The 27493-nt window shown below is 38.1% G+C and overlaps 1 protein-coding gene across 1 annotated transcript in view; it reads right to left on the reverse strand.

The window, feature by feature from the left end:
* The window catches only part of LOC145674557 (frequenin-2-like), a 142852-nt gene that overhangs the window by 59843 nt on the left and 55516 nt on the right, over positions 1-27493 (reverse strand). The window contains exon 3 of the mRNA XM_081744731.1: positions 16961-17009. Within this exon, the coding sequence (XP_081600857.1) occupies positions 16961-17009 (49 nt within the window). The remainder of the gene's footprint in view (positions 1-16960; positions 17010-27493) is intronic.

Genomic DNA, 27493 nt, shown 5'->3' on the forward strand with positions numbered 1-27493 from the left:
ACTTACTTAAACATTTGGCGCAAAGGTTGAGTGGTAGAGCGCTTCCTCTGGAGAGGCAACGTAAGTTTGTGGTGGAGAGGATCGTATCCGTGGGTTTTGTCAGAGTACTTCCGCTTCCTCCCACATTTCATTCCACCAATTCTTCTATTATCATTGACTTCGTTCAATCATTGGGCGCAGTGGCTCCGTAGTAGAGCGCTTCTTCTGGTGGGCCAAGTAAGTTTGTGGTGTACAAGATTGTATCCGTGGGTTTTCTCAGAGTAGTCCCGCATCTTCCCACTTTTCACTCCACCAATTCCTCTTTTATCATTGACTTCGTTCAATCATTGGGCATGGTGGCTTAGTGGTACAATGCTTTCTCTGGTGCATAGGGTCCTTAATGTTACGATCCCCTGCGTGATAAATTTGTGGTGGACAAGATAGTATCCGTGAGTTTTGTCGGGGTACTCCCGCTTTCTCTCATTTCATTCCACCAATTCTTCTATTATCATTGAATTGGTTCAATGACTGGACGCAGTATCTCAGTGGTAGAGCGCTTCCTCTGGTTGGCCAAGTAAGTTTGTAGTTGTCAGGACCGTATCCGTGGGTTTACTCAGGATACTCCCGTTTCTTCCCACTTTTCATTCCACCAATTCCTCTATTATCAATGGTTTGGTTTAATCACTGGGCGCTGTGGCACAGTGGTAGAGCGCTTCTTCTGGTGGACCAAGTAAGTTTGTGGTTTACAAGATTGTATTTGTGGGTTTTTTCAGGTTACTCTTCCTTCCTCCCACATTTTATTCCACCAATTCTTCTATTATCATTGGCTTACTTTAATCATTGGACGCTGTTGGTCAGTGGTAAAGCGCTTCCTCTGGTGGGCCAAGTAAAGTTGTGATGAACAAGATCGTATCCGTGGGTTTTCTGAGGTTACTCTCGCTTCTTCTAACTTTTCATTCCACCAATTCTTCTATTATCACTGACTCGTTTCAATCATTAGGCGCAATGGCTCAGTGGTAGAGCGCTTCGTGTTGTGTGCCAAGTAAGTTTGCGGTGCACAAGATGGTATCCATCGGTTAACTCACGGTACTTCCTTTCCTTTCCATTCTTCATTCCACCAATTTCTCTACCATCATTGATTTGGTTTAATCATTGGGCACGTTGGCTCAGTGGTAGAGCGCTTCGTCTGTTGGGGTAAGTATTTTTGTGGTGGACAAGATCGTATCTATGGGAGGAAGCGGGAGTACCCTGACAAGACCCACGGATACGATCTTGTCCACTACAAATTTATCAGGCAGGGGATCGAAACACTAAGCACCTCACACACCAGAGGAAATTTTCTACCATTGAGCCTACGTGCCCAATAATTAAATCAAGTCAATGATAAAAGAGGAATTAGTGGAATGAAGAGTGGGAACAAGCGGGAGTACCCTGAGAAAACCCACGGATACGATCTTGTCCACCAAAATGTAGTTGGCCCACCAGATAAGCGTTCTACCACTGAGCCACTGCGCCCAATGTTTGAAGGAAGTTAATGATAATAGAAGAATCGGTGGAATGCAATGTTGAGGAAGCGGGAGTACCCTGACAAAACCCACGGATGCGATCTTGTCCACCAAAAATTTACTAGGCCGGTTATCGAAAAAGTAAGGAATCCACGCACCAGATGAAGCGTTCTACTACTGATCCACCGTGCCCAATGAGTGAAGCAAGTCAATGATAGTGGAGGAATTGGAGGAATGAAAAGTGAGAAGAACCGGGAGTACAGTGAGAAAACACACGGATACGATCTTGTCCACATTAAACGTAGTTGGCCCACCAGAAGAAGCGCGCTACCACTGAGCCACCGCGCCCGATGATTAAACCATTTCAATGATAACAGAGGAGTTGCTGGGATGAAAATTGGGAAGAATCCGGAGTACCCTGAGAAAATCCACGGATACGATCTTGTGCACCACAAACGTAGTTGGCCCACCAGAGGAAGCGCTCTACCACTGAGCCACTGCGCCCAATGATTGAAGCAAGTCAATGATAATATAATAGGGAGAATGAAATGTGGGAGGAAGCGGGGATACCCTGACAAAAACCCACGGATACGATTTTGTCCACCACAAACTTACTTGGCTCACCAGAGGAAACGCTTTCCCATTGAGGTACTGCACACAATAACCGAAGCAAGTCAATGATAATAGAAGAATCGGTGGAATGAAATGTGGGAGGAAGCGGGAGTACCCTAACAAAACCCACGAATACGATCCTCTGCACCACCAATTTATCAGGCAGGGGATCGAAAGAGTAAGGACCCCACGCACCAGAGGAAGCGTTCTACCATTGAGCCACCGTGCCCAATGATTAAATCAAGTCAATGATAAAAGAGGAATTGGTGGAATGAAAAGTGAGAAGAAGCGGGAGTAACGTGGGAAAACCCACGTATAGGGTCTTGCACACCACAAAATTACTTGGGACACCAGTGTAAACTCTCTACCACTGAGCCACTGCGCCCAATTATATAACTAAGTCAATGATATTAGAAGACTTGGTGGAATGAAATGTGGGAGGAAGCGGGTGTACCCTGACAAAAGCCACGGAAACATCTTGTCCAACAGAAACTTACTAGCCCGGGGATCGAAAAAGTAAAGACCCCACGCACCAGATGAAGCGTTCTACTACTGAGCCACTGTGCCCAATGAGTGAAGCAAGTCAATGTTAATGGAGGAATTGCTAGAATGAAAAGTGAGAAGAAGCGGGAGTACAGTGAAAAATTCACGGATACGATCTTCTCCACCGCAAACGTAGTTGGCCCACAAGAGGAAGTGCTCTACCACTGAGCCACTGCGCTGAATGATTGAAGGAAGTTAATTATAATAGAAGAATCGGTGGAATGGAATGTGGGAGGAAGCGGGAGCACCCTGACAAAACCCACGGATACAATCTTTTCCACCAAAGATTTACTTGGCTCACCAGAAAAAGCGCGTTACCACTGAGGCACCGCGCCAAATTAGTAAACCATGTCAATGATAATACAGGAGTTGCTGGAAATAAAAATGGGAAGAAGCAGGAGTAACCTGAGAAAACCCACGGATACGATCTTGTTCACTACAAACGTAGTTGGGGTCGCGGTGGCTCAGTGGTAAAGCGATCACCTCTGGTGCAGGGGGTCCCGGACTCAAACCCTGCTGCCCCCAAGTAAACATTGTGGTGGACAAAAACCATATGCGTTTGTTTTTTCGGGGTTCTCCAGCTTCCTCCCACTTTCGTCACTAAACCATTTCATTCGTTTCTCATAATCACCGTATCCTTTATTCTAACCAGCATAATCGTGGGACGTAAAACTCAAAGATTTCATTTCATTTTTTACATAAGCAGTTGGCCCGCCAGAGGAAGCGCTCTACCACTGATCCACTGCGGCCAAAAATTGAACCAAGTCAATGATAATATAATAGGGAGAATGAAATGTGGGAGGAAGCGGGGATACCCTGACAAAAACCCGCGGATACGATTTTGTCCACCACAAACTTACTTGGCTCACCAGAGGAAACGCTTTCCCATTGAGCTACTGCGCCCAATGTTTGAAGCAAGTCAATGATAATCGAAGAATTGGTGGAATGAAATGTGGGAGGAAGCGGGAAAACCCTGAGAAAACCCACGGATACGATCTTGTCCACTGCAAACTTACTTGGCTCACCAGAGGATTCGCTTTTCCATTGAGCTACTGCGCCCAATAATTGAAGCAAGTCAATGATAATAGAAGAATCGGCGAAATGAAATCTGGGAGGAAGCGGGAGTACGCTGACAAAACCCACGAATACGATCTTGTCCACCACAAATTTATCAAGCAGGGGAACGAAACAGTAAGCACCCCACACACCAGAGGGAGCGTTCTAACATTGAGCCACCGTGCCGAATGATTAAATCAAGTCAATGATAAAAGATGAATTGGTGGAATGAAAAGTGGGAGGAAGCGGGAGTACCCTGAGAAAATGCACGGATACGATCTTGTCCACCAAAACTTACTTGAGCCACCAGTAGAATCACTTTGCTACTGAGCCACTGCGCCCAATGATTGAAGCAAATCAACGATAATGGAATAATTGTTGGAATGAAATGTTTGAGGAAGCGGGAATACCGTGAATAAACACACGTATACGATCTTGTCCACCACAAAAGTATCAGGACGGGAATCGAAACATTAACTACCCCACGCACCAGAGGAAGCGCTCTACCACTAAGCTACCGTGCCCAATGATTAAGGTAGGTCAATGATAATATAGGAATGGATGGAATGAAATGTGGGAAGAAGCAGGAGTACCTTGAGAAAACCCACCGATACGATCTTGTCCACCACAAACTTACTTGGCCCACCAGAGGAAGCTCTCTACCATTGATCCACCGCGTCGAATGATTAAAGTAATTCAATGTTTATAGATTAATTCGTGGAATGAAAAGTGGGAAGAAGCCGGAGTACACTGAGGAAACCCACGTATGGGATCTTGTCCACCAAAAACTTAATTGGCCTACCAGAGGTAGCGCTCTAACACTAGGCCACTGCACCCAATGATCGAAGCAAGTTAATGGTGATAGAAAAATTGATGGAATGAAATTGGGCGAAGCGGGGGTACCCTCGCATAGTCCACGGATACGAACTTGTTTACTTCAAACTTACTAGGCTGGGGATCGATACTGTAAGGGCTTCATGCACGAGAGGAAGCGCTCTACTACTGAGTAACCGCGTCCAATGATTAAAGCAAGTGAATGATAATAGAGGAATTGGTGGAATGAGAAGTGGGAAGAAGTGGGAGTACCCTGAGAAAGCTCACTAATACGAACTTGTCCACCACAAACTTACTTGGGCAGGTATCGAAACAATAAGAACTCCACGCACAAGAGAAAGCGCTCTAACACTGAACCACCGTGCTCAATAAATAAAGTAAGTCAGTGTTATAGAGGGCCTGTGGAATAAAAAGTGGGAACAAGCGGGAGTACGCTGCGGAAAACCACGGATACGATCCTGTCCACTACACAACATACTTGGCTGGGGTTCGAAAAAATAAGGACCCCACGCACGAGAGGAAGTGGTCTGCCAGTGTACCACCGCGCCCAATGATTACAACAAGTCAATGATAATACAAGAATTGGTGGAAGGAACACTGGCAAAAAGCGAGAGTACTCTGAGAAAACATACGAAACGATCTTGTCCACCGCAAACTCACTAGGCCGGGGATGGAAACAAATGACCACACTCACCAGAGTAAGTGGTTTACCATTGAAGCCCACAACAAGAACAAGGAAATTGGAAGTTACTAGGAAACATTTTAAGAAGCAATATCTTTCAATGGTAAAGACCACAGCCCGATGATCGTGTTTTAATAACTCCATGAGCAGCAATTACTGATATGTCCGTCTCCTGTATAGTCTTTTTCAAACCATATACGTTATCCGGATATTACCCTTTATTCGTTATCCGGATGTAATCAGTTATCCGAATGTTCTTTATCCAGATATATCCGTTATTTTAATTTTATAAATTATCCGGATAAATCCATTATCCGGATATTATCCGTCATCCGAATACCATCCGTTATCTGGATATTACCTGTCATTCGTTATCCGGATATTATCCGTCATCGTTATCCTGATATCCGTTATCCGTCATTCGGTTTGTTATCCGTCAACCGGATATTGCAAATCCAAATAAGTTTCTATCCGATTTCAGTATAAAAAATTATCCAGATGTGGCAATCTATAATCAGCATCGTCTGGAGCATACACGAGCTAAATATCCTCAAAGTCTGCTACACAAGAGCGGGGGCGGATCCAGGGAGCGATCATGGCGATTGCCCCCCAGAAAAGGGATATTTCTTAATTTATATATAAATAAAACCCATTCTAGAGTTTGGAGCTCTTAAAAGTAGCTCTAAATAGGAGTATTACCAACTACCGAGCCCTCAGAAGTCCATCGTAGATCCGTCTCTGGACAAGAGAATGGGAAACACTTATTATTCACATTCAGTTTGCACATCTCAACAAATAAATAATATTTTCTTTAACTTCTGCATTCTACTACTGTATTCTACTGAACTGTAACGACTTTTTATGTTTAAAAATAATTATTCATTTTTCAATAATTGTAAATGTTTATGAGATCAGTAATTTACCATGAATAGAATCAACTAGAAGTGTTTTTGTAACGAAGAAATAACAACACGAACTGTGAAATATCTTCTCACAAACTGTCGAGAGTTGAGAGTCGACAATCTTTGCTCTTTCGATTATCGATTGCCTCGAAACCGCGGTAGCCAGAATTAGCCCAGGATAGGGGACTTATATTAAGAAAATGAAAATCTCAGGAAAATGTAGAAGTCTTTTAGTCTGAGAGAAAAAAGGAATGAAATCTTTAATTTCTAGTTCTGTTAGTCTTGTAGCTCTTAGTCCGTACCAAAGTACTGATAGAAATGTGGCCAATGAATGACCACTATTTTGTAGAACATTCCACTTTAATATCACAGGAAATTCATCTTCCGGCTTGCTTGGTTGTGAAAAGTTATAGAGTGTATTGGTATACTATATAAAGTATGTGTACTGTCGCTGATTTGTGATAACAATCAGAAACAGAAGAAAAAGGTAAATTACAGTAATAGTTTTCTGTTAATTTTTGTATTCAAGGATAAACGGAAAACCTACTTTTATCTTAACATTTGTTTTTCTTAAAATTTCTATTCGGGTTCACACCCTTGCTCCTCAACATTGAATACGGAAATGGACAACTTATTTAGAGTTTGATTGTTGATTCCAGTATATTTCAAGAATCACTTCTCGGACCTGGGCCTGTGATTTGTCGATACATCGCTATCGTCGATATCTATAGTATCATATGTCAACATTCGATATTGCGAATATATGGACACGAATATATCATTCTAAATTTTCGATATCGATATTCGGGGAGTGGGGAGGCGAGGTATAAGGGGCCCCTAAAACTTGCGATGGATGAAGAAATTAAACTTTTTACAATATTATTTTCTAATCATAATATCTTTATTACCACAAATTGCAATGTAAATAGGCTATATCCACTTGCAAATTTGCAATATTATATGGTATAATTTCTTAGACGCCAGAACTTTTCTGTTCCCTGAAAAAAGGAACAAAAGATCACGTGCAAAAGCAAGTGCTTCGAACTTTGAACTAAAATTTACCATAAGAGAGTTTTTTTTATTTCTCTCTCTTGGAGATTTCCACCCCTTTTGGCCTTTGGGACCGCTCATTGACAAAACGTGCACACATGATTACTACATGCATTTATGCTCTTAGGCAGAGTCAGAGATTTTGAAAAGGAAACGACTTTTTAATAATAATAATAATAATAATAATAATAATAATAATAATAATAATTATTATTATTATTATTATTATAAAAATCGGGTTTACAACTGGGGTCCCATTTCTTTATCTTGCATGGGAGGGACGGAAGTCTGCTACGAAACTGGTGTCCTCTATTTTTGTTTGTCGCTTTTTCGTTTCGTTTATCTATTTGTTTTTGTGCTGTTAGGCTTTTATATGAAACCTTTATATTATATAACTTTTTCTTTTTATGAGTTCCTTTTTTGTTTGGGTTGGGGGGAAAGAGAGAAATGCTTTCTTCTTATATATGTTTCTTACCATACATCTTGTTTGAACTGCTTAATTAAGTCATTTTGTAACTTTTGATGTCATCTTACTCCGTCACAAAAATAAAAATGTCTTTCTTAACAATTTGGTTTATTCTCTTATTTGCAGTTTGCCACACTGATATATTTGTGACAAAATTGAGGTTTAGTCCAACGCCTTTTGAATTTGCAACCAACCCAAACGCCGAGCTTTTTGGGTTGCCTGTTATTGCAGGAAAAGGAGAATTGCAGGTGGGAATGCACTTTTGGAGTCGTGTATACATCACATATTATGATACGAGAGTATTTTACATAGCATATTACAATAAATGGACTGCTTGGATGCCAAGAACTAGTACAGGTACCTTTCACTTCTATAGATAGGTGCTTTAAAAAAGAGTTTTGTAAACACTAAGTTATAAAACAATAAACTACATACAGTAGTTATGGTTTTGGTTCCCAAGATAAGATAAATATGGATTGTTCATAAGATATTGAACTTCAACTTTTACTCCTGGAAAATTTCAATTTTGAGTTATACCACTTGGAATCAAAGCAGTTCACTGTAAGATAAATACACTCTTCACCTTATTCTTCTGTTTGCAACGCTATTTCATTTTTTTCTTTCTTTTCACGACAATTCCAGATAGTATTGTTTTGTTGTGGGAGTATATTTTATATTCACCAAATAAAATTAAGGATTCATTTTGTAATCAGCTTTAAATTTTTCAGAAACTATTAATATAAGTTCCCAATCAAATCGAGCTAATTGTTTAATGTATTTCGAAGACTTCATAATCGTAACATTTATGTACTACGAAACTACGAACGTAAAGTGGACTCGACCTAGGCCCGGGGCCGCTGTGGCTCAGTGGCACAGCTTTCACCCTTGGTGTGCGATGACTCTGATTCGATCCCAGTTGGTGCCAAATGGGCTTTGTGGCACAGAAAAACAGTGTATGTGGACTTTCTCGTGGTTCTCTAGTTTCCTCCCACTTACTTTATCCCACCATTTTATTCATTTTCAACGTCACTGTTTTCTTTAGCTTACAGGGCAAAATCTTGTGATGTGAAGTAATACTGAAAGATTTCATTTCGAGTTAACCGCTCAAAATTATCTTGTTCTCCCCTGTTTTAAGTTATGGCTGGAGGTATGAAATCCAGCATGCAAACACTTCGCTCATAAAGTAAGAAACAGTAATTCCTATATTGCTCTAACTTCAGATCTTATAAGTACATAATGTTGAATGTGAGGACTCACTTATCGACGTGAATTATTGATTGTAAGCTCCTCAATAAGAATGAGCAAACACGTATTCCAGATTTCCCGTTTTTAAAGAAGGAAAGAGGTTATTTCGTATAACACTGAAATTTCTGGGAAGTTTTTCATTAAACTTTATTCTTCCTCATGTAACTCGGACACTTCTGCTAGTATTTGTACCTAGGTATATATACACTGTTGTGCAACTCTTAGGACAAAAGTAAATTCCGCGTGCTATGTCACTTGCGAAAGTAAGTTTCGTATGCCCGAGGTGGCCTAGATTGGTGGAACTTGAACCATACGTAGAAAGTATGATACAGGAAGCAATACAAAGAAACTGAAAAAAAAATGGAAGGTCATTCTCTTGTAAAAGGCGAAGGAAAGTTTAGAGAAAGGAATAATTGGTACACTCCCTCCTCCCTGCTCTCTCTCTCTCTCTCTCTGTGCCTAGTATATTTTCTTTACTTTATTGTCTCCGAAACACCATTCCAGACAAATGCTTTTTGGTAGAAAAGTTAGAAGCAAACCATCCCACAAAGTGGACAAAGTGGACAAGATGCGGTACTAAGGTCAATGAACCTGCTTTGGAAATTTTCGTGCTATTTAGGTTTCTGAGTGGGTATAGTTTCTTCAACTATGCCGCCTTGTATTATGGCTCGTGCCATAAATAAGTCATCGTCTGATCATATGGGAAACACCGCTGTCCTTTGAGTTAGTTGTCCTTGCCTAACATCTATTTCATATTCATATTAGCCAGTGGCGGCGATAAAGGGCTCGCAGATCCCGCAGTGCGAGGGGTGCAGACCTGAAGGGGGCTCTACAAAGTACGCTCAACAAGGCACCTTTTACTTGTCATTTGAAATTGTAATGCATTTTGAAAGCGTTTCTACACAGCCTATAACGAATTCTAACAATTTCACAAAATTAACTAATGAAGTAATCGCTAAAATTAAATAATAAGTTATGACTGTGAATATGAATGTCAGGTTGCTCTTTGCGATTTTCCAAAGATTTCTTTTTCAGTGTAACATTTGTATATTATTATGTTAGTCTATTATCCCATATTTTTGTTATCATGTATCTTAGACTACAATTACCGTGTATTACAATAAATTATCGTGTTTACGGGAAATATCTACCAAGAAAACAATTCGAGATATTGCAACTTGTTAATTGAAGAAGACAGTTGCTTACTGACAAGGGAGTGGGTCCGCTAAGATCCAAACGAAACAATTGTGTTCGCATTTAATATGTTATAACTAGACGAATCCCAAAGTTATACGTGCCACCGGGCAGGAGATTGTGAGCTACAACATAGTTTGTAATGTAAAAGCTACAAAAAAAAATCATTTTCAAGGGCACACTTTTTGGGGTAAAAAAGTTTGCCCCGGGGTTCCTCGCAGGGTCCCAGACGGAGTCCAACTCAAAAGTGCCAAATGGCAAGGGGGGTTAAGTAGCACATCGTTTGAAAACTGTTGTAAAATGATGGAAAATGGAGCAAGTCTCCACTCTCTACGACAACCCTGTGCAAAATGACTGCGGGACAAAATGTAAGCAAAAACTTCAATGAAAAGTCCACGGCCACCCCTATAAATCGAAAAGTTCGACACAAATGTAAAAACAGGAAAGGACGTGTGGGGCATTACGAGATCGAGCTAAAGAGAATTTCACAGTGAATATCAAGCTCAAGCTCGAACTAGTGAGAATCTTAACTAGTGTGACCCTTATTGAGATTAGCAAACGAAAGTTCCATTCAGGATAGAACGCATGAGCCCGAGTGCGTCAAAATTACCATAAACCTACTCAAATGCGTAAGGTTTATGAGCTGCAGAAGTGCTTATTAGAAAGACCTTAATTAGCATGTGCTTGCATTATCCATAGAAAGTGCTTAGATATCTATTGTAACTTACGTTCGCATTTTAACAATTCAGGTTGTAATTAAAACCTTGAATACTGATCAGATAAGCACGCAGAATTGTTTGTTGAGGTGTATTTCTGATACGCAATTAATTCTATGTGATCAAATACAACTACATAGTATCTGAAGCGGCTTAAGTTGGATTGAATGAAAACGTGAACATGTATTTGAACTTCGCAATGTATTTTAATTATCATGAACTCTAAAAATTAGAAAAAAATAGAAGAGCGATTGCTGAGCACCAAACATCAAAATTTCACAACCATTAAATATTTGTTGACGTCAAAGCCGCACACCTCAAAAACACAGAAAAAAAGATTGCCTCATCAACTAACCGTTGTCTTGTCCAAGTCAGTTGCTTCTTGTCATAACTTGTGAAATTTCGCGCGAGTTAATCAGAATGTTGAAAATTTCCTACATTTTAAATCTAGTTATAATGTACTGATCAGTCAGAACATTATGGCTACCTACCTATTAGCGATATAAACTCATCCAGGCGATAGCTGCGTCATCTGACGAAGAATGCCTGCTAGCCAGTCACTCGTACGCTGCATGTAGTATCAGTGAGAGTGCTGGCCGTGTGTAGAATGGGGAAAGCGCTCGATCTATCTGAGTTTGACCGACAGCAGGTTGTAGTGGCCTGGAGGCTCGGCAGGAGAATTTCGGAAACTGCACGACTTGTCGGGTGTTGGAGGAGTGCTGTGGTGAGTGTCCTCAACAAATGGCGAAACCAAGGAAAAATGACGTCTAAACGTCGAGGGATTGGTCGCCTCCACCTCATTACAGATGTCGGACGTCATGGGCTGGGCAGACTGGTAAAACAGGACAGGCAGCGAACTGTGGCAGAACTAACATCAGACTTTATTGCTGGGCAAAGTACAAGTGTGTCTGAACACACAGTGCACTGAACACTCCTAATGATGGACCTCTGAAGCCCATGACACATCCATGTGCAAATGTTAACAAAACGACATCTGCAACTACTACTGAAATGAACACATGACCACCGTCACTGAACCTTGGCAGAGGTGCAGATCGTTGCATTGTCTGATGAATCCCGATACCTTCTTCATCATGAGGATGTGAGGTTGCAAATCTGTCATGTTCCAAGGGAGGTCCTGCTCCTTAACACCTGTACTGCAGGACGGATACAAGCTGGCTGCATCTTAACTATGCTGTGGAGAACATTCACGTGAGCATCCATGTGTCTAGTGGAGCTCGAGCACGTCACCATGACGGCCGAGGCGTATTGCGCACTGCTTGCAGAGTACGTATACCCCTTCATGGCGACCATGTTTCCCAACGCTAGTAGCATTTTCGGAAAAGATAATGCACCATATCACAAGGCGAGGATTGTGATGGAGTAGTTCGAGGAACACAGGGGCAAATTCCAAGTGATGTGCTGGCCCCCCAGCTCGAAGGATCTGAACCCAATGGAACACAGATAGGATGTGATTGAACGTGACGTCAGAGTGCATCGTCCCCTCAACAGAATTTATGGAAATTAGGTGACCTGCGTGTACGCATGTGGTTGCCCACTCTCTCCAGTGACCTTCCAAGGATCATTGCGTCCATGCCAAGACGCGTCACCATTGTTATCCGTGCCAAAGGTGGACATACTGACAGGTAGGTATTCATAATGTTCTCGCTGATGTGTGCGTATATTTTAATTTGTATATTTTGTCTCGACTCGAACTTCGGGACGTCTCGTCTCGAATTCGAGTCGAGTCGAGACAGGAACAGTCGAGTCGAGACATGAACTGAGACAGAAACATATTTTCGAGTCGAGAAAACATTTTCTCGAGAAGAGCCGAGACAGGCTTAAATCTCGACTCGAATCGACTCGTGCGCTTCCCTACACAACTCTAACGATTTTGTTGATTTTTCGTAAATTAATATTTCGTTACCAACACCATAAAATCGTATTTCTGCGAAAAGTCAGAAATGAATGGCTTTTTCTCAGACGTTTCTCTTAAGAAAGACTCAGGAATTTTGTTCACGTTTCGTAAGCGCATATTTGATTAACAAAATTGCAATCTGTTATAAATCAGTTTTAACTTAAAAATTCAGATGGGAAAATTTGTTCTTGTGGCGAGTTTTACTCGGAGGACTTTCTCGAAAAAAGATTCCGGTATTTTTTGTACATATTTCATAAATGAACGTTTCACTAACAAGCATACAGTATGTTTCGAATGATTTTTCATTAAACCATTCTTAAGAGACAGTTGATTCTCGTCTGATGATTTTCTCAGAAACGACTAACACAAAATTTCATAAATAAATCTTTCATTAACAAGTCTGGAATATGATATTAATATTTTTTTCTTAAAATTCACAAGTGGTGGGTTAGTTTGCACGATTTTCGTGTAAGGAACTCAGCCAATTTTGCTCATATTTAATAACTAACTAACTTACTAACTCTATGCCCTATGGAACCCGGAGGTTCAATGCCACGTTCACAAAAGCTCTCCATTGACTTCTATCCTTAACCACCTGGACCCAGTTTCTACTTTGTATTCCGATTTCTTCGAGAACCATCTTAATATTGTCCAACCACCTGCGCCTAGGCTTCCTAATGGTCGTTTTCCGATTGATCTTCCAGTTAAGACTTTGACTACTTTCTTCATCCTAGTTACATGACCTGCCCACGTGAGTCTCCTAGACTTCATGACCTAACAACGTTCGGTAAACCGTATAAACTAAGTAGTTCCTCGTTATGAAGTTTCCGCCATTCCCCATTCCCGTTCCTCTTGGATCAGAATATTTATCTCAGTTCTTGTTCTCAAATACTTTCAGTGTAATAAGTAAATGTTCCTTTAAGAAACTTACATCATTGTATAAATATTTTTTTATTATTAAACATTCACAAAGGTTAGCTTTCTCTTTCGCGTGAGTTTTCCGAGATGATTTTCTCAGAAATGAGTCTGGTAATTATCTTTGTTATTCTTAAATAAATATTCCGTTTAATAACTACAAGATGATATGATTCAATTTGAGAAGTGAGAGGGGGAAAGTTTAGTGCAATGGTCCGTACTTTCTGCTGTTATTTACTTTTCGAAATATGTTATATCTTTTCCATATTCATATAATCCATTAAAAATGACTTTGTTACACATGTACATTCTAGAATATTTTTACGTCACATATTTGTATTAGTCACTAATTGAACATAGCTTTTACCTTGTATTTTAAAATACCTAATATAAACAAATTGTAAGATCTACACTATAAATCCGAGAATTGTTTAAAGACTGATAAAGTGAACGTCAGTGATCACTACTTTGCTTATTCAATCATGAACTACCAGTTGTGTAGAGACGTGAATCACGGTAGTGATTTGTTGAGCCAAAAAATAAATAAATAATTATTCAGCGTATATTTGAAGATTATAGAAATAATAACACATCTTGCTCAGACAAACTTTACCCGACTCAGCTATATGCTATATTTTTGTAATGCATTCCAATTACCTGCTCCACTGTTAACAATTTCAGATACGACAACATTTGCGCTTAAAAAGCCAACTTCTGTTGTGTAATTACACAGTTAGCAACATATTCAATACAGAGTGCGCAATCCTTAGACAATTGTAAAGATAATCTTCAATAATGAAATTGGGACGCGCTTAAAGGATGAAACATAATGGGGTCAACACGTTCAATACATCTTGGCGATATTCTTCTTCTTCTTCTTCTTCTTATTATTATTATTATTATTATTATTAGGCAACGGACGATGGCAAGATTCGTGAAAGCAAACCACATTCACAACATTCGAGAGTTTTTATACGAATATGTAAAAAAAATCTTACCATAAGTATTCCTCGTAATGCTATAAGAAATATTGATCAGGTTTCAGAGCGATAAATAAGAACAAGAAACCATACGATCATAAGGTGAACAACGTTATAAGGGTAAAAAAAATCTGTTAGTTTTTGTGGAGATCTGTCTTCCATTGGCTCTCACATCATCAGTTGAATGCGAATGAAGGTAAGGCGAAGGTCAGTTATTGGTGTGGGTATCCAACATAATACCTGGCTGTGGCAGTTCAGTTATACCATGAACTTGCGTAAGGACATAGTGGACATGGAACCTCCAAAGAGCGTCATAACGACATCTTTGCTGTACGAGTTCAAACTGGGGTCAAACGCCGCTGCAGCGGGGCGGAATATATGCCAGGCCTTTGGTGAGGGTGTCGGGACTACTCGGACAGTGTAGTGGTGGTTCAACAAGTTTAAGAACGGTGATGAAACACTTGAAGACGCACCACGTGGCGGAAAAATACATGTACAAAATGAAGATCTTCAGGCAGCAATTGAGGCGAACAAGAGTCAGACATGTGAGGAACTGGGACTACAATTAGCAGCCCATTAACCGGCTCCAAAACGGCCGAAACCACCACTGAAACAGAAGAAGGTCCTCCTGTGTGTTTGGTGGATTGCTCGTGGCATCGTGAATCAGTAACTTCTACGAGCTGGTCAGATCAGTGCAATTGTGTACCGTCAGCAGCTGAGTGGTGTTCAAGATAAACTCAAAACTCTTTTTTTTTCTGAGACATGGTCGGTATTACCGCGGGTGAATTCAAACCAGTAAACATAGTTCCATAAATCTCCCGTCCTTCCTTGATTATTTGCCACAAATCGCATGAAAATCGCATTTCACAAAGAAATGCTAGACCAAAATGAAATCAGTGTTAAAAAAAATCACTCTATAGAATAATTAACTTTATGTTCCGAACATAACATGTCGCTAAGCTGGAGGCGAAATAGTGTGGAAAGAAAGAGCATATTATCTCAAAGATGATTTTGAATAGTTGTCAACATACTCGCCGACTACTCTGGATTCAAATATACCACTATATATATATATATATATATATATATATATATATATTTTTAATGTACTGCTTCGTTCCTATTTGACCTAGAGTTATGGTTCAAACGCCATTTTCTTCAGTGTAACGAGTCCTTTTCAACGGTACCAATTGCGTGTCCGTATCATACACCTGAATCGGAAAATTTGTGAAAAACCAGGAATACTTTTTTTTAATCTTGCAAAAACACTTCGAACCTCTGGCCCAAGCTTGGTTTGACGTAAGGATTTTTTTTTAATTCTGAAAATACGTTGTTAAGTACATAATACGTGTGCAAAATTTCAGTCTTACATCTTGAAAACAAAGAGCGAATAAAAATTGTTGAAAATCTGAATTAAGTTCTCTCTGTATATACACACATATATTTATACATATTACAATAATTTACTGCGTCTTTACTATTTGGCCTAGAATCATAGTTTAAACGTTAGTTTCTTCAGTATAACAAGCCTTTTTCAACAGCACCATACATCTGAACCGGAAAACTTTGAAGAACCGGAATTTTTTTCTGAAAAAAAAATCACCCCCTTGGAAAACTTGCTCCCCTCGGGACCGACCCCAGTTTCACGTAGAGATCTCAGAAAATTTCGAAAAATATCCAAGGATATTCACAATCCTTATGCAAAGCTCCAATCTGATATCGTGAAAACTAAAGGCCTGACAAATTTTTGAAATTTCCTTAAGAAAAAAAAAATAAAAATCACGCCACTCAGCTCCAAGTTGACCATGCGGTTCCAGAATGAATCTGGAGTGTTCTTTAGTCCATCCTTGACTTGGCGAAGGAAAGAAACGGCTTAAATGCCTGTTACAAAACCTAAATAAGTGGTCAAAGACGATACTATGCCATGGTAACCAACATTACCAAAATCCTAAAAGGGTTAATTTATATATATGAGCGGATCTGAGAAAAATAACATGGTAAGGAAAACTTCCAATGAAATTAAGTTAATTATGTGGAATGAGTTGGCGTCAAACTACAGAACAGAATTCGGAAATGTACCTAGCGGAACGGAAATTGATACTTGTTAGGAATTTTCATTACCCACAGACAAAATATTGCTGCTACAATAACATTTTCAGAAAAGAAAACGATTGCAAGAAAAACAAATATCTAGTATAGAGAAAACTTTTTTGTGACATTCTTGAGTTAACTAACAGCCACTTAGATTTAAATCAATTGAGGAATAAATCAAATTATATCAACGTCCAATCTTGCAGACTTCAGAGTGAATGAAGTTTTCATAAATTTACATTTGAAAAGGTAAAAAAAAAAAAAAAACTCACCTCCTCTGGCATTCTTCCATTAGGGCAGTCTCTTTTAAATCCCTTGTACCTATAAAAGATTAAATAGTGTTCGTAAATTCTTAAATTTAGAAATTTTATTTCAAAGTACACATTTCTTAAAATATTCATAGTACTTTCATCTATACGTACGCCTTACTCTCTTAACGTTGTAGTTTGGTTTAGAAAGTTATGAAGAGATGAAAATTCTAAACTAAAGTCTTATTACCGTTGAAATCATAAAAAAAATAATTATATACAGAAGGTTGTTTGATACATATCAGTCCGGTTTGGCAATCCTATCATCACAAATATGAAACCGGCATCATTAATGGTCTAATCTCATCTTGCCTATCCGATCTCGGTTAATGAATTGTCAGCAACATATTTCTCAATGTTAAGATTTTCCACCATTTTAGGCAGATAGGAATTCACATTTTACATAATCTCATCTCGCGTAAAATTGTGAAGAGGGAATGTCTGAACTCATGAGAGAATTATTATACTACATTAATAGCCTTCAGCAATACGAAATTGTGATATCAAAATATCAATTTGAAAATAAGTGTAGCATCACGTGTACGCTATTTGAGGAACTTTGGTTTGTATGGCGCGATATTTTCAAATTAATATTGAAAGCGGAATTCCCACCTCTCCAAAAATTGCTAAATTCTAATGTTGACGAAATAAGTGGCTGATAACCCGTTAGACGAAATGGGATGACACTTCGTTATCAGTGTGGTGTCTCAGTTTGCAGATACCGGCGTGTTGTGTTGGTGGTCCACAAACATCTACAGAAGTGAACCGATATTACAAAAGATACGTTACGGCTCTTTCAAAAGAACATTGTATGTATCCTCGTCGCCAAAAGTGCCTTTACATCGCCGTGACGGGTATGTGACAGCACAGTACTTCAAGGAAGGGATGGTTGTATAAGAATTTGTGATTAATTTTGAAGAGTTTTTATTTTGACTAGGGAATTAACATAGGTGAAGAGAGTAAAGACACAGATTTGAAGCATCAGTGCACTGTTATTGAAGCATCAGTGCACGAAAAGATTTGTATTCTCAGTTTTCCTATTTATTGTTTCATATGTTAAGTTAAACACCACAATATGTATCACTGATATCGCAGATCGTATTATTTTTTAAAATCGTGTTTGTAACCTATTGTCAAGACATTCATCTCCAGACATGATGTAGAGAGAAGAGAAAGAGATACGACATCTGTAATATATGTATATGTGATTCACTAAGTAACTGTAGGAATTAGTTAAATGACTCATAAGAGAGCGAAAAGGAGGTCTAGAAGTGTGAACTATTTAGAAACGTCCTAGATAGGTGAAAATATAGTTAAAAATTGCAAAAGGTATTGTGTAATTTGTCTTTCTTTTCTTATATACTTTTTCTTTCACATCCAAACATCTCTATTCAGAATTACGAGATAAAGGTGAAGGGAGAAACATTTATATTTCAAGAATTATATCAGGAAAAAAACTTTTGACTTAAACTAGATACGAACTCGCAACCCTTGACTCCATGGATCAGCGCTCTACCGATTGAGCTAACAAATTCTGTTGTAGAAGCATGATTTCTACAACTACCGGTTGCTGAATGGTGTGTATTAACGAAGTTGGCCGAGATAATTGCTTAATATAGCTATTGCAATAATAATAATAATAATAATAATAATAATAATAATAATAATAATAATAATAATAATAATAATAATAATAATAGTAATAAAGAAAAAAAGAAGAACAGAATTTAAAAAGTCGCATACGTTAAAAGTTTGACGTGCAGAGTAAGTCCTAATATGAGATTTTATTAATTATGTATAATAAAAGTAAGCGTGGTTTATTCGTGCGTGCTACTCAAACTGCGCAACTCACTACCGTAGTCCCATAAGGGTTGTACGCGTATGGTACAGTAGCCTTGCGTCCTCCAACCATGAAGAATGTTTTGGTTTGAACCTATGCCTGCCCTAAGAGGAAGGAGGAGATTCAAAGAAAGAGAAGTGGTTTAGAAATTATGCAAACGTAGAATATCTCACGAGGTGAGGTGATATAGAGTTCAGCGTGTCTTTCAGCTACTACTCTATACAAGACGTGCATCTACGACTTAACGTGGAACCCGAACCGCACGACCCCTGACGGAAATCGAAACCCGTATCACATCTAGTTCTATTATGGGAGACAAAGGAACATGTAAAAATAATCGAAAATGAACTATATTAATGTTAAATCCATAGCTTTTGAGTACATGAATTATGTATGATACCCTCTATATCGTTCACATCAAAGTTTAGCATTATCGGCATGGAGGTTTAATGGGAGGATTGAAAATTAAAAATTCCTAATTGAAAGATATGTGTGTCTATTCAATAGCTTTCGGGGTCGCTGAAATGAATAACTACATTCCCGATACTATTAAAACCCAGAGCTTTACTCTTTCGTTAGCAGTAAAGTTTATTCTTTTACTTAACTCAGGACACCTTAAAGTTAAGGATATGAAACTCGATGCATATATTTCTAATTCAAAATTATTTAAATATTAGATACGTATTGTAGCTTAGACTTCTAAGGAAGGGAAGGGACAATTTATGCAAGGATTTCCTTTACATTCGAATAAAATACTGCCTCATTATATTGCGAAAACTCATTTCGAGTAGTGTCATTGCAAATAGTTTTCCGTATCTGTTTATATCCCTACTCATTTATAACAGTATCTCACTTTTCCTGTGACGAGAGCAACATCTAAGCGAGTATTGAGTAAAGGAAATGCCATTAAAATCTATATTCATAGCACAGTTGTGCAAATAGAGTTGAGCTCTTTGGCAATCTTCAGCATGGGAAGCGAATAAACCCACCACATTGGAAGAGTAGCTAATGAATTCCTCTCCGAAAAAGTTCACCCGCACATTTATTTTACAGATGGTGGTTTATGGCTATACTTATGTTTGTTGAAATTGCTCCAGTGGGGCGAGACACTGAAGCCATTCGTAATAAGGAGGGAAGGGACATGTAAAAGTAGTAAAATATGAGCAATATTAGTATCGGAATCATACTTTTCGTGGTCGCAGATGAATAGTGACGCTGTCGATGTTGCTTAGGTACAAGTTAAGCCTTGGTTGGCATGGATGTCAGAGTGGGATGGTGACAGGCAAAAAATAAGTAAATAAATAAATAAAATCGAAAACATCCTATATTTGTGTCGAATATATATTTTTCGGTATCTCTGACATAAATAGTAATATTCCAGATGTGGTATATGACCAAGGTCGGCCCCATTCGCGTGCGGTTTCAGAGGAGAGAACCGGTGAATATTTCAGAACAGTTCCTTTGACTTAAGTTTCAGTACAGTGAGAGTGAAGAGTGGTAATACACAAATACTGGTGTTACATCCGGACTTATCAGAGGTATGATTTCTGTTGAACTGTCGTTGCTCCAGGGAGGCATTACCCCATGATCAGTCCCTAAAATTCTTACTGCTTTACAGGGGCGTAGGCAGGAATTTATTTCAGTGATAGAGAGCAATTTTAGGGGTAAATTGTCCAGATGGTAATGTATACATATACTAAATTCATTTGAAATCCCTCCAGGAGTCCAGTAACAGTAAGAGTTCGTAAGTGTTCAAACAATATTTAGGCGCCCCGACTATATGATAGTAAAAGAATAGAATGCTGTAATGGACAAACATTCTTACGATAATTGTTACAATTACAAATTTCTTCAATATATAATAATTCAGTCTTCCTGTTAGTTGCGAAATTAAACCTAATTAACTGTGGATGAATCATGACCAAAATTCCAGTTTTAATAATTTATATTTTTTTTATTAAATAAGCACAGGAAACAACTAAAATGTATACCTAAGATGTATTTTGACAAATACAGTTGAAACATATAGTCGAAATATAATAAAACTAATGACCTTCAAGTCTAACATTATCACAGGTTTGATTTTGACAAAGAGATATGCTCTTACACTTCATTAAAAACATATTTAAATAGTGTTTTGTAGTGATACAAAAATGGTAATTAGCTTAATTTCTCGTTTTCTTTGTTACTGTAAAGTTCATGTTATAAAGATACTTTTCTGGCTTCCAAACATAAGACAAGGTAAGCCCACGCCGAGTCTGTTCGACACAAAATCACTGACCCTTCGAACAAGATAACATTGTCGCGCTCTCAGAGTCAGGTTTTAATTGCATTTGGGTTGAAGTACGTTTTCTTTGGCTTTTAAACATTTGATGAATTTCTTACACACTGTTGTGTATGATATTTTCTATGTGGAATATTATTGTATATTTTGTACTGTACACATTGTGTAAATAGAATTCATTTGAATTTCTTACATTGACTTTGAAAACTTTGGCAATGCCCTCATGCGCCGCGTACGGCTTTAAAATGAACACACCAAATATAAAAGTTGGTGAAGAGAATGTCAAGTTCCGTTCATTTCCAAAGCAGGGAGATTTACAGCAATTGTAAAACAATAGGGATTTTTTCATCTGTGGTTGGACCCAAAAAGCCGTAGCTCCACGCTGCTTATGCCCTTAGCAGAGCTGAGCTGATTTTGAGTTTAACGTCCCGTTCAGCAGAGAGACTATATGAGACGTAGAGCTACTGATTAACGTGGAATCTGAATCACATGAGCTCCCACCGGGAATCGAACCTGGGTCTCCCACGCCAAACGCGCGTACGCTAAGCTTGTGCCCTTAGTTTTATAAATTTTACCAAATGAATGAATATCTACACATTTTAACATAGTATATGAGTTATTTGCTATACTGCTTTTGAAATAATACTTTTGTCATTAATTTGCTTATTATGTATCTTTCTATATAAAATAACAAGTTCTGGCTGGCTGATTGATCAACGCCTAGGCCAAACCGCTTAAGCTAGAAACTTGAAGTTTAGAAAGGGCATATGATTTGTAATGTAAGGTCCCACTAAAAGAAAAATATTGTAAAGTACCCAAAATCCTACATGTGTTTGTCTAATTTATGTTGTTTATTATAAAACAAGTAAGTTATAGTCATACTGCTTAGAAAAAAATAAAAACAGACAACGTCGGCATCACACCACAAGGAAGTTTTCCTATACGGAAATAAGGAAGTAAGAGATTGCAGAAAGAGACCTGAGCTAAGCTCTTCGCCACAACCAGGAAGCACCGGAATCCCGGAAAGGGGTTGTGCTGGTTGAGGACGGAGACTAGACTCGGGAAGTTGGAATTAAGATTGGAGAGTGGAAGGACATCGTTTGGAGTTGAACTGAGCTGAACTACCTGTGAGTACTGCATCTATTTGCGATGTTAGATAACCATAATGGTTAAGTTTCTGTGCCATTACGATGTAGTAGATTCCTATAGTTAAGACCATTTCGAATCCTAATAGTTTGTGGTGTGATGTCGAAATATCCAAAAGTAATTGATTATTTCATTTCTTATCCTTAAATGATTAGTTAAATTCATCCTTGAGTTTTCTAAATACACGGTGTTACAAATTTCAAATGAGCTACGCTCTATCCCCAAGTATACAAGTTTCTTAAATACTAATTCATTCCAGTTAGAAATTTGTAGCACACGTTAATATTTGGAAATTGGAAGGGAAAAGGGAGAAAGAGGATTGGCAATTATTATCTTAAAATGCACGCCCATACCTTGGAATCTTTGAGTATTAACGACATGAAATTTGGTATATGGACTTCTCATTTAAAATAATTAAATATGTATGTAAGCGTTTTTATATTTTCCCTAGAAAGGAAGAAAATAGGGTAAAGTTTCAATTGTTATAATTGGATGTTAATAACTCGAAAATCGTTAAGGTTATTGGCATGAAAATTGGTTGAATTGAGTTGATTTTGAGTTTAACGTCCCATTCAGCAGCGAAGGTATATGAAACGTGAACCTACTAATTAACGTGGAATTCGAAATACATGAGCTCCCGCCAGGAATGAAAATTGGTGTTTAGGTTTTGCATGTAAAAGAATTAAAGACATGTTTCTGCGTTTTTTCATTTTTCCTTAAAAAAAGGTTTAAATTGTAATTGGTAAAATAGAATGGCCATATTCTGAAATCCCTTAAGAGTAGAAACATCTTGATTAAAGATGTATTTCAGCGTTTTTTTGATATTACGGTTAGAAGAAAAACAGCAGGAAGACAAAGTTGAGGGTTGAAATTGTTACAATAAGATAGCCATATCTCGAAACCACTTAGGATCAGAGATCTTAGGGATATGAGAAGTGAGAGGCCGGAGAAAGAGCAAATGCAAGCGTCTGGGGGCGGACTCCCCGCCTAGCCGAAAGCTAGTTATGCAATTAAAAAATTTGCATCAGTTAGACTTTAGATGGCGGTTTCTAGGCGTTGGTTTCTGAAGCTCCAAGTTAATCACATAACTTCAATTTACATGTGTTTATTTTCTAAAACTCAGTAGTTGTTTATAGGTGGGTATTTTGGACTCAAATTTTATATTTAAATTCATGTGTTTTTCGTTATTTATATCTGGTATCAACTTTATTTTCTTTATCAGAAAGATAGAAGATAATTTATTAGAATATTTTCATAGCTGAGGCTTTTGTTATACAATAATTTCAATCTTAAGTACTCTCCTTTAATATGTCACATTAAAGTGGGCCAAAATATAAAACGAACAGTAGCCGATTGTCCACAAGGTTTATTTTTTTCCTTGTGATGTATACAAATAACCAACGAAATTTCAATACAATTAAGTCACATTTACAGGTCGCTTCATTTTTGTCTTTTTTAGTTATTGTAGGATTAAAAGTGGATCTGAAAAGGCATGGGAACGCATTCGGTCACGCTGTCCCGCGTGCCTATTTTTGCCCATTGTAATATTTTAGGAAATAGGAGATGCCACGTATATTTTTTGAAGTGAGGCTAACGGCGTCTCCCCATTCCCCTTCAGTTTTACCCCTGATTTGTTGCCAAAACTTTTAGAAAAATGTCACTATTTATATCCTCAATTTAAAAAAACGCTTTCTTCAGTGGAGTGGAAACATTTTTGAGATGGTTTTCGACCAATCGAAGAATAAACTGTTTCTGTTCCTAGTCTTCTGTCAAGGCTTCATTATACTTTTGGATGAGGCTGATTCCTCTTTCAGCTACATTATTCACCACAGCCATTTATTTTGATAATTCACAAAATTCTTGGGGAAAAAAGCATTATCTCGCCAGCGTTGTAGTGTTTGTTTGAGAGAAGATTGAGACTTCTCTTTGATTTTTTTTTTCATTAGGACATCAAATATTGAGTGCTGTCGCTGTTACTAGATCCTCCAAACTAAGTTCTGCGGGTTTCTTTGTCAACTTAAGTCGTAGTTTAATGTTTGGTAATGCTGGCCGCTGCAGGCTTTGTCCATCTTTTCCTTTGTTTCTTCTGATACTCTCTCATAAAAAAAAATGGTAATCCTAATAAAAGTTCAGACAAAAACTAGAGATATCTTGAAAATGCTGCACATGCACTACTAGAAATGCAGTCCTCTGAGTAAGTTTTCAGAACTGACATAAAGTTAGTCATTGAGAGGGGTTTGGTTGACAAGGGGAGCTTCATTCCACTTTTTCACATAAACAAGGCTGACAAACAGCGCTAAACATGTGATAATTTTGCTTCCGCGCACAGTCATCCTAAATTGAGACTTTAAAAAAAATTAATGCTTAAATGCCTTTCTCCATCCATCTAGCGTGGTGTTGTGGGTCTCGAGCTTGAAATGACTGATTGTCGTTGCATCCACCAAGAAATATGAGAAATAAACGCAAAAGTTTCTTATAATCATCTCTAGGCTTCTTGGCTTAAGGAGCACTTGGTGAATATTTTAACATCTGATATGTTTGTGCATCACTGGACTTCGTGCATAACGTCTGTATCACTGGACTCTCAAATAGGTCGTTAGTTGTCTTTGTAAATCATCCTGATTTATTGATGACCACTGTTTATGAAATCGTTTGAACGACGAAGTTGATAGACCTTCTGTTGGACTAAACAAACATTTGAAGACACTAGAGAGGGGCCGCGGTGTGTCAGTGCGTTCACCTCTGGTGCATGGGGTTCCGGGTTCAAATTCTGCTCTCGCCAAGTGAACTTTGTGGTGGACAAACACCGTGTGCGTTGATTTCCTCGGGCGTCTCCCGTTTCCTCCTACTTTCTTCATTCCACCATTTCATTCATTTCTCAACATCACCGTCTCCTTTAGCCTAGCCGGCATAACCGTGGGACGTAAAACTCAAAAATTTCATTTCATTTTTTAAGACACTGGAGAAGACTCCCTCCATAACATGATGACACCATCTAATGATCACAATGAAAGCTACGAACTTATCCGGCTATCCGGCTACTAGCACAGCAACTATGTTAACCCTATATGGCCTGAATTACTATAACATTAAAGAAAAAAATTAATACTTACAGCATTTACTCCTTATGACACATAAAATTGAAAATGTATATTTCAATGTAAAATGAGACCATACTGGTGTGAAATTTGAAACGTGACGTTTTCGTTACGCTCGGCATTTACAGGATTAAATATATGAAAGATTCTAATAATAAGCAAGACGAATTTGTGAATATTTATTTTACACTCGTACCCTAATGCACTAGGAAATCATTTTCATTTTATATTAATGCTTGTTTTCTATGAACACATTTTTAGATACTTGAAAAAATAAGGTAAAATACAAGCAATAGAATGAGATACTCAATTTTGATCTTTTACTAACTATTGGAAAAGTTTCAACGTTATCTTTATTGGTGTACCAGTTTCAATGAAACTCAGAGAAACATTTCTTTCGCTTGTTGAAACACAGGAATACGTTGCACTTCTGACACATAGTAATGGGACATCCATTGAAAGTAGGATTCCTACATCTGCCTCTTTTCTTTGCAGTTTCAGGCCAGTGCCCTATGTTATCTCTACGGATGGCCTTCTTCTTTTCCTCTGATAGTCGAAGTCAACAAAATTGCTTGGGCATTCTGATATTTTTCTTTCACCTTTTCTCAGTTTGGATAAGACATCTGCTACATCTCCTCGGAACTCATACAATTGACGCTCATTTTTCTCCGGTAGTCCAAATTTGTTACAATCTTGCCTGTATAATAACTAACTACTAACTAATACCATATCGATGATGTGGAAAAATAATATATGGTAGTACTTCTTCGGCCTTAGAGATATTCTATATAGTACCATCAAAGAATCAAATAAATCAACTGCATCTATGAATTATTGTAAGAATCGTCACATTCCTCATTTGGAATATATTCATCATCTGACCCAGAATCACTCAGCATTTCATCTTCATTTTCGCCATCTATTGGTCGTGTAGCGATCTTTTGCCTTGCCTCCGACCGTAAATCATAGCAGGATTCATCTTGATGTAAAAAATGAAAACTGGAGATTTAGTGCCGGATGTTACGAAAACGTTATGTTAAGTGACAATAATATAACAAAATCCAGATTGAAGCAAAAAGTTTCATTACAACCGTAAAGAAAGTTTACAAGCGTATGCGTTTTAGAAAATAGTTCTTCAACGTTATCACTTAATTGAACATCTACTTCTAATACGACGAAAGCAATGTTTCGAACACAGCAACAACAACAGCGACCTCGCCAGTAAAACGTCTCAGAAAAACTTCCAATAGATTCCACCCGGGACATCCACCCATAGGAACAAGACAGTGAAATGTGACGAAAACGACACTATCGTCTCTTTTCACAACACTCTTTTCCTTACTCGTTACTCTTCCCTCTGTGAAACGTTACGTTTTCGTTACACCTGACCATATAGGGTTAAATTACATTGTAGTCTTGACGCCTATAATATAGTATACATGAATATAATGGAGCGTATACCCATTACCAATCTAATATTTTTATAGTGCAGCATATATTTACCTTAAATTTACGAATGAACGAGTATATACGGAGAAGGCTATACGCTATATTTTTGAAAACGGTCCAGCGTATACCTCAGAAAACTTCTAGCGTTAGTTCATTGGTAATACTACATAAACAAAAAGATTTAAAATGGAGCGACTTGTAAATATTAAGCAATAGAGCTGAAATTAGGCAGGTAAGTAGGTTATGGCTGGAGGAAAAAAAAATAAACCTTGTGGACTATTATTTTGAACTAGTTGAATTTTTGCATTTGATTTTGGACCACCCTAATGTTACATGTTTCATTTAAAAAAAAATAATCCTATTCTTTCTAAAATTATTTATGTAGATCAAGCATGGAACAGAAAGAAGTAAAATTCGTCCTTTTCCGTATGTATTTCAGCTGTTATTTGTTCCTTTTGTTTTGTAGAAGAATCAAAGTACAGAATTGTGCAGGAAAATTGCTTTTGACAAAGGAATTAAATGAAGATTGTGTAGAAAATTGAAAGGGAATCACTTGCGGTATCGGCATTTGTGATACTGCAACAATTGCGGTACTTCGAGTATTGACTTTTGTGGTATTGGGACATTTGCGGTACTATTTGAAATAACTTCTTATTCTCTTTGCTAAGAGAAAATATTTT

The sequence above is a fragment of the Thermobia domestica genome, chromosome 17, assembly GCF_964235325.1.
Source record: "Thermobia domestica chromosome 17, izTheDome1.hap1.1, whole genome shotgun sequence".
Taxonomy (NCBI): domain Eukaryota; kingdom Metazoa; phylum Arthropoda; class Insecta; order Zygentoma; family Lepismatidae; genus Thermobia; species Thermobia domestica.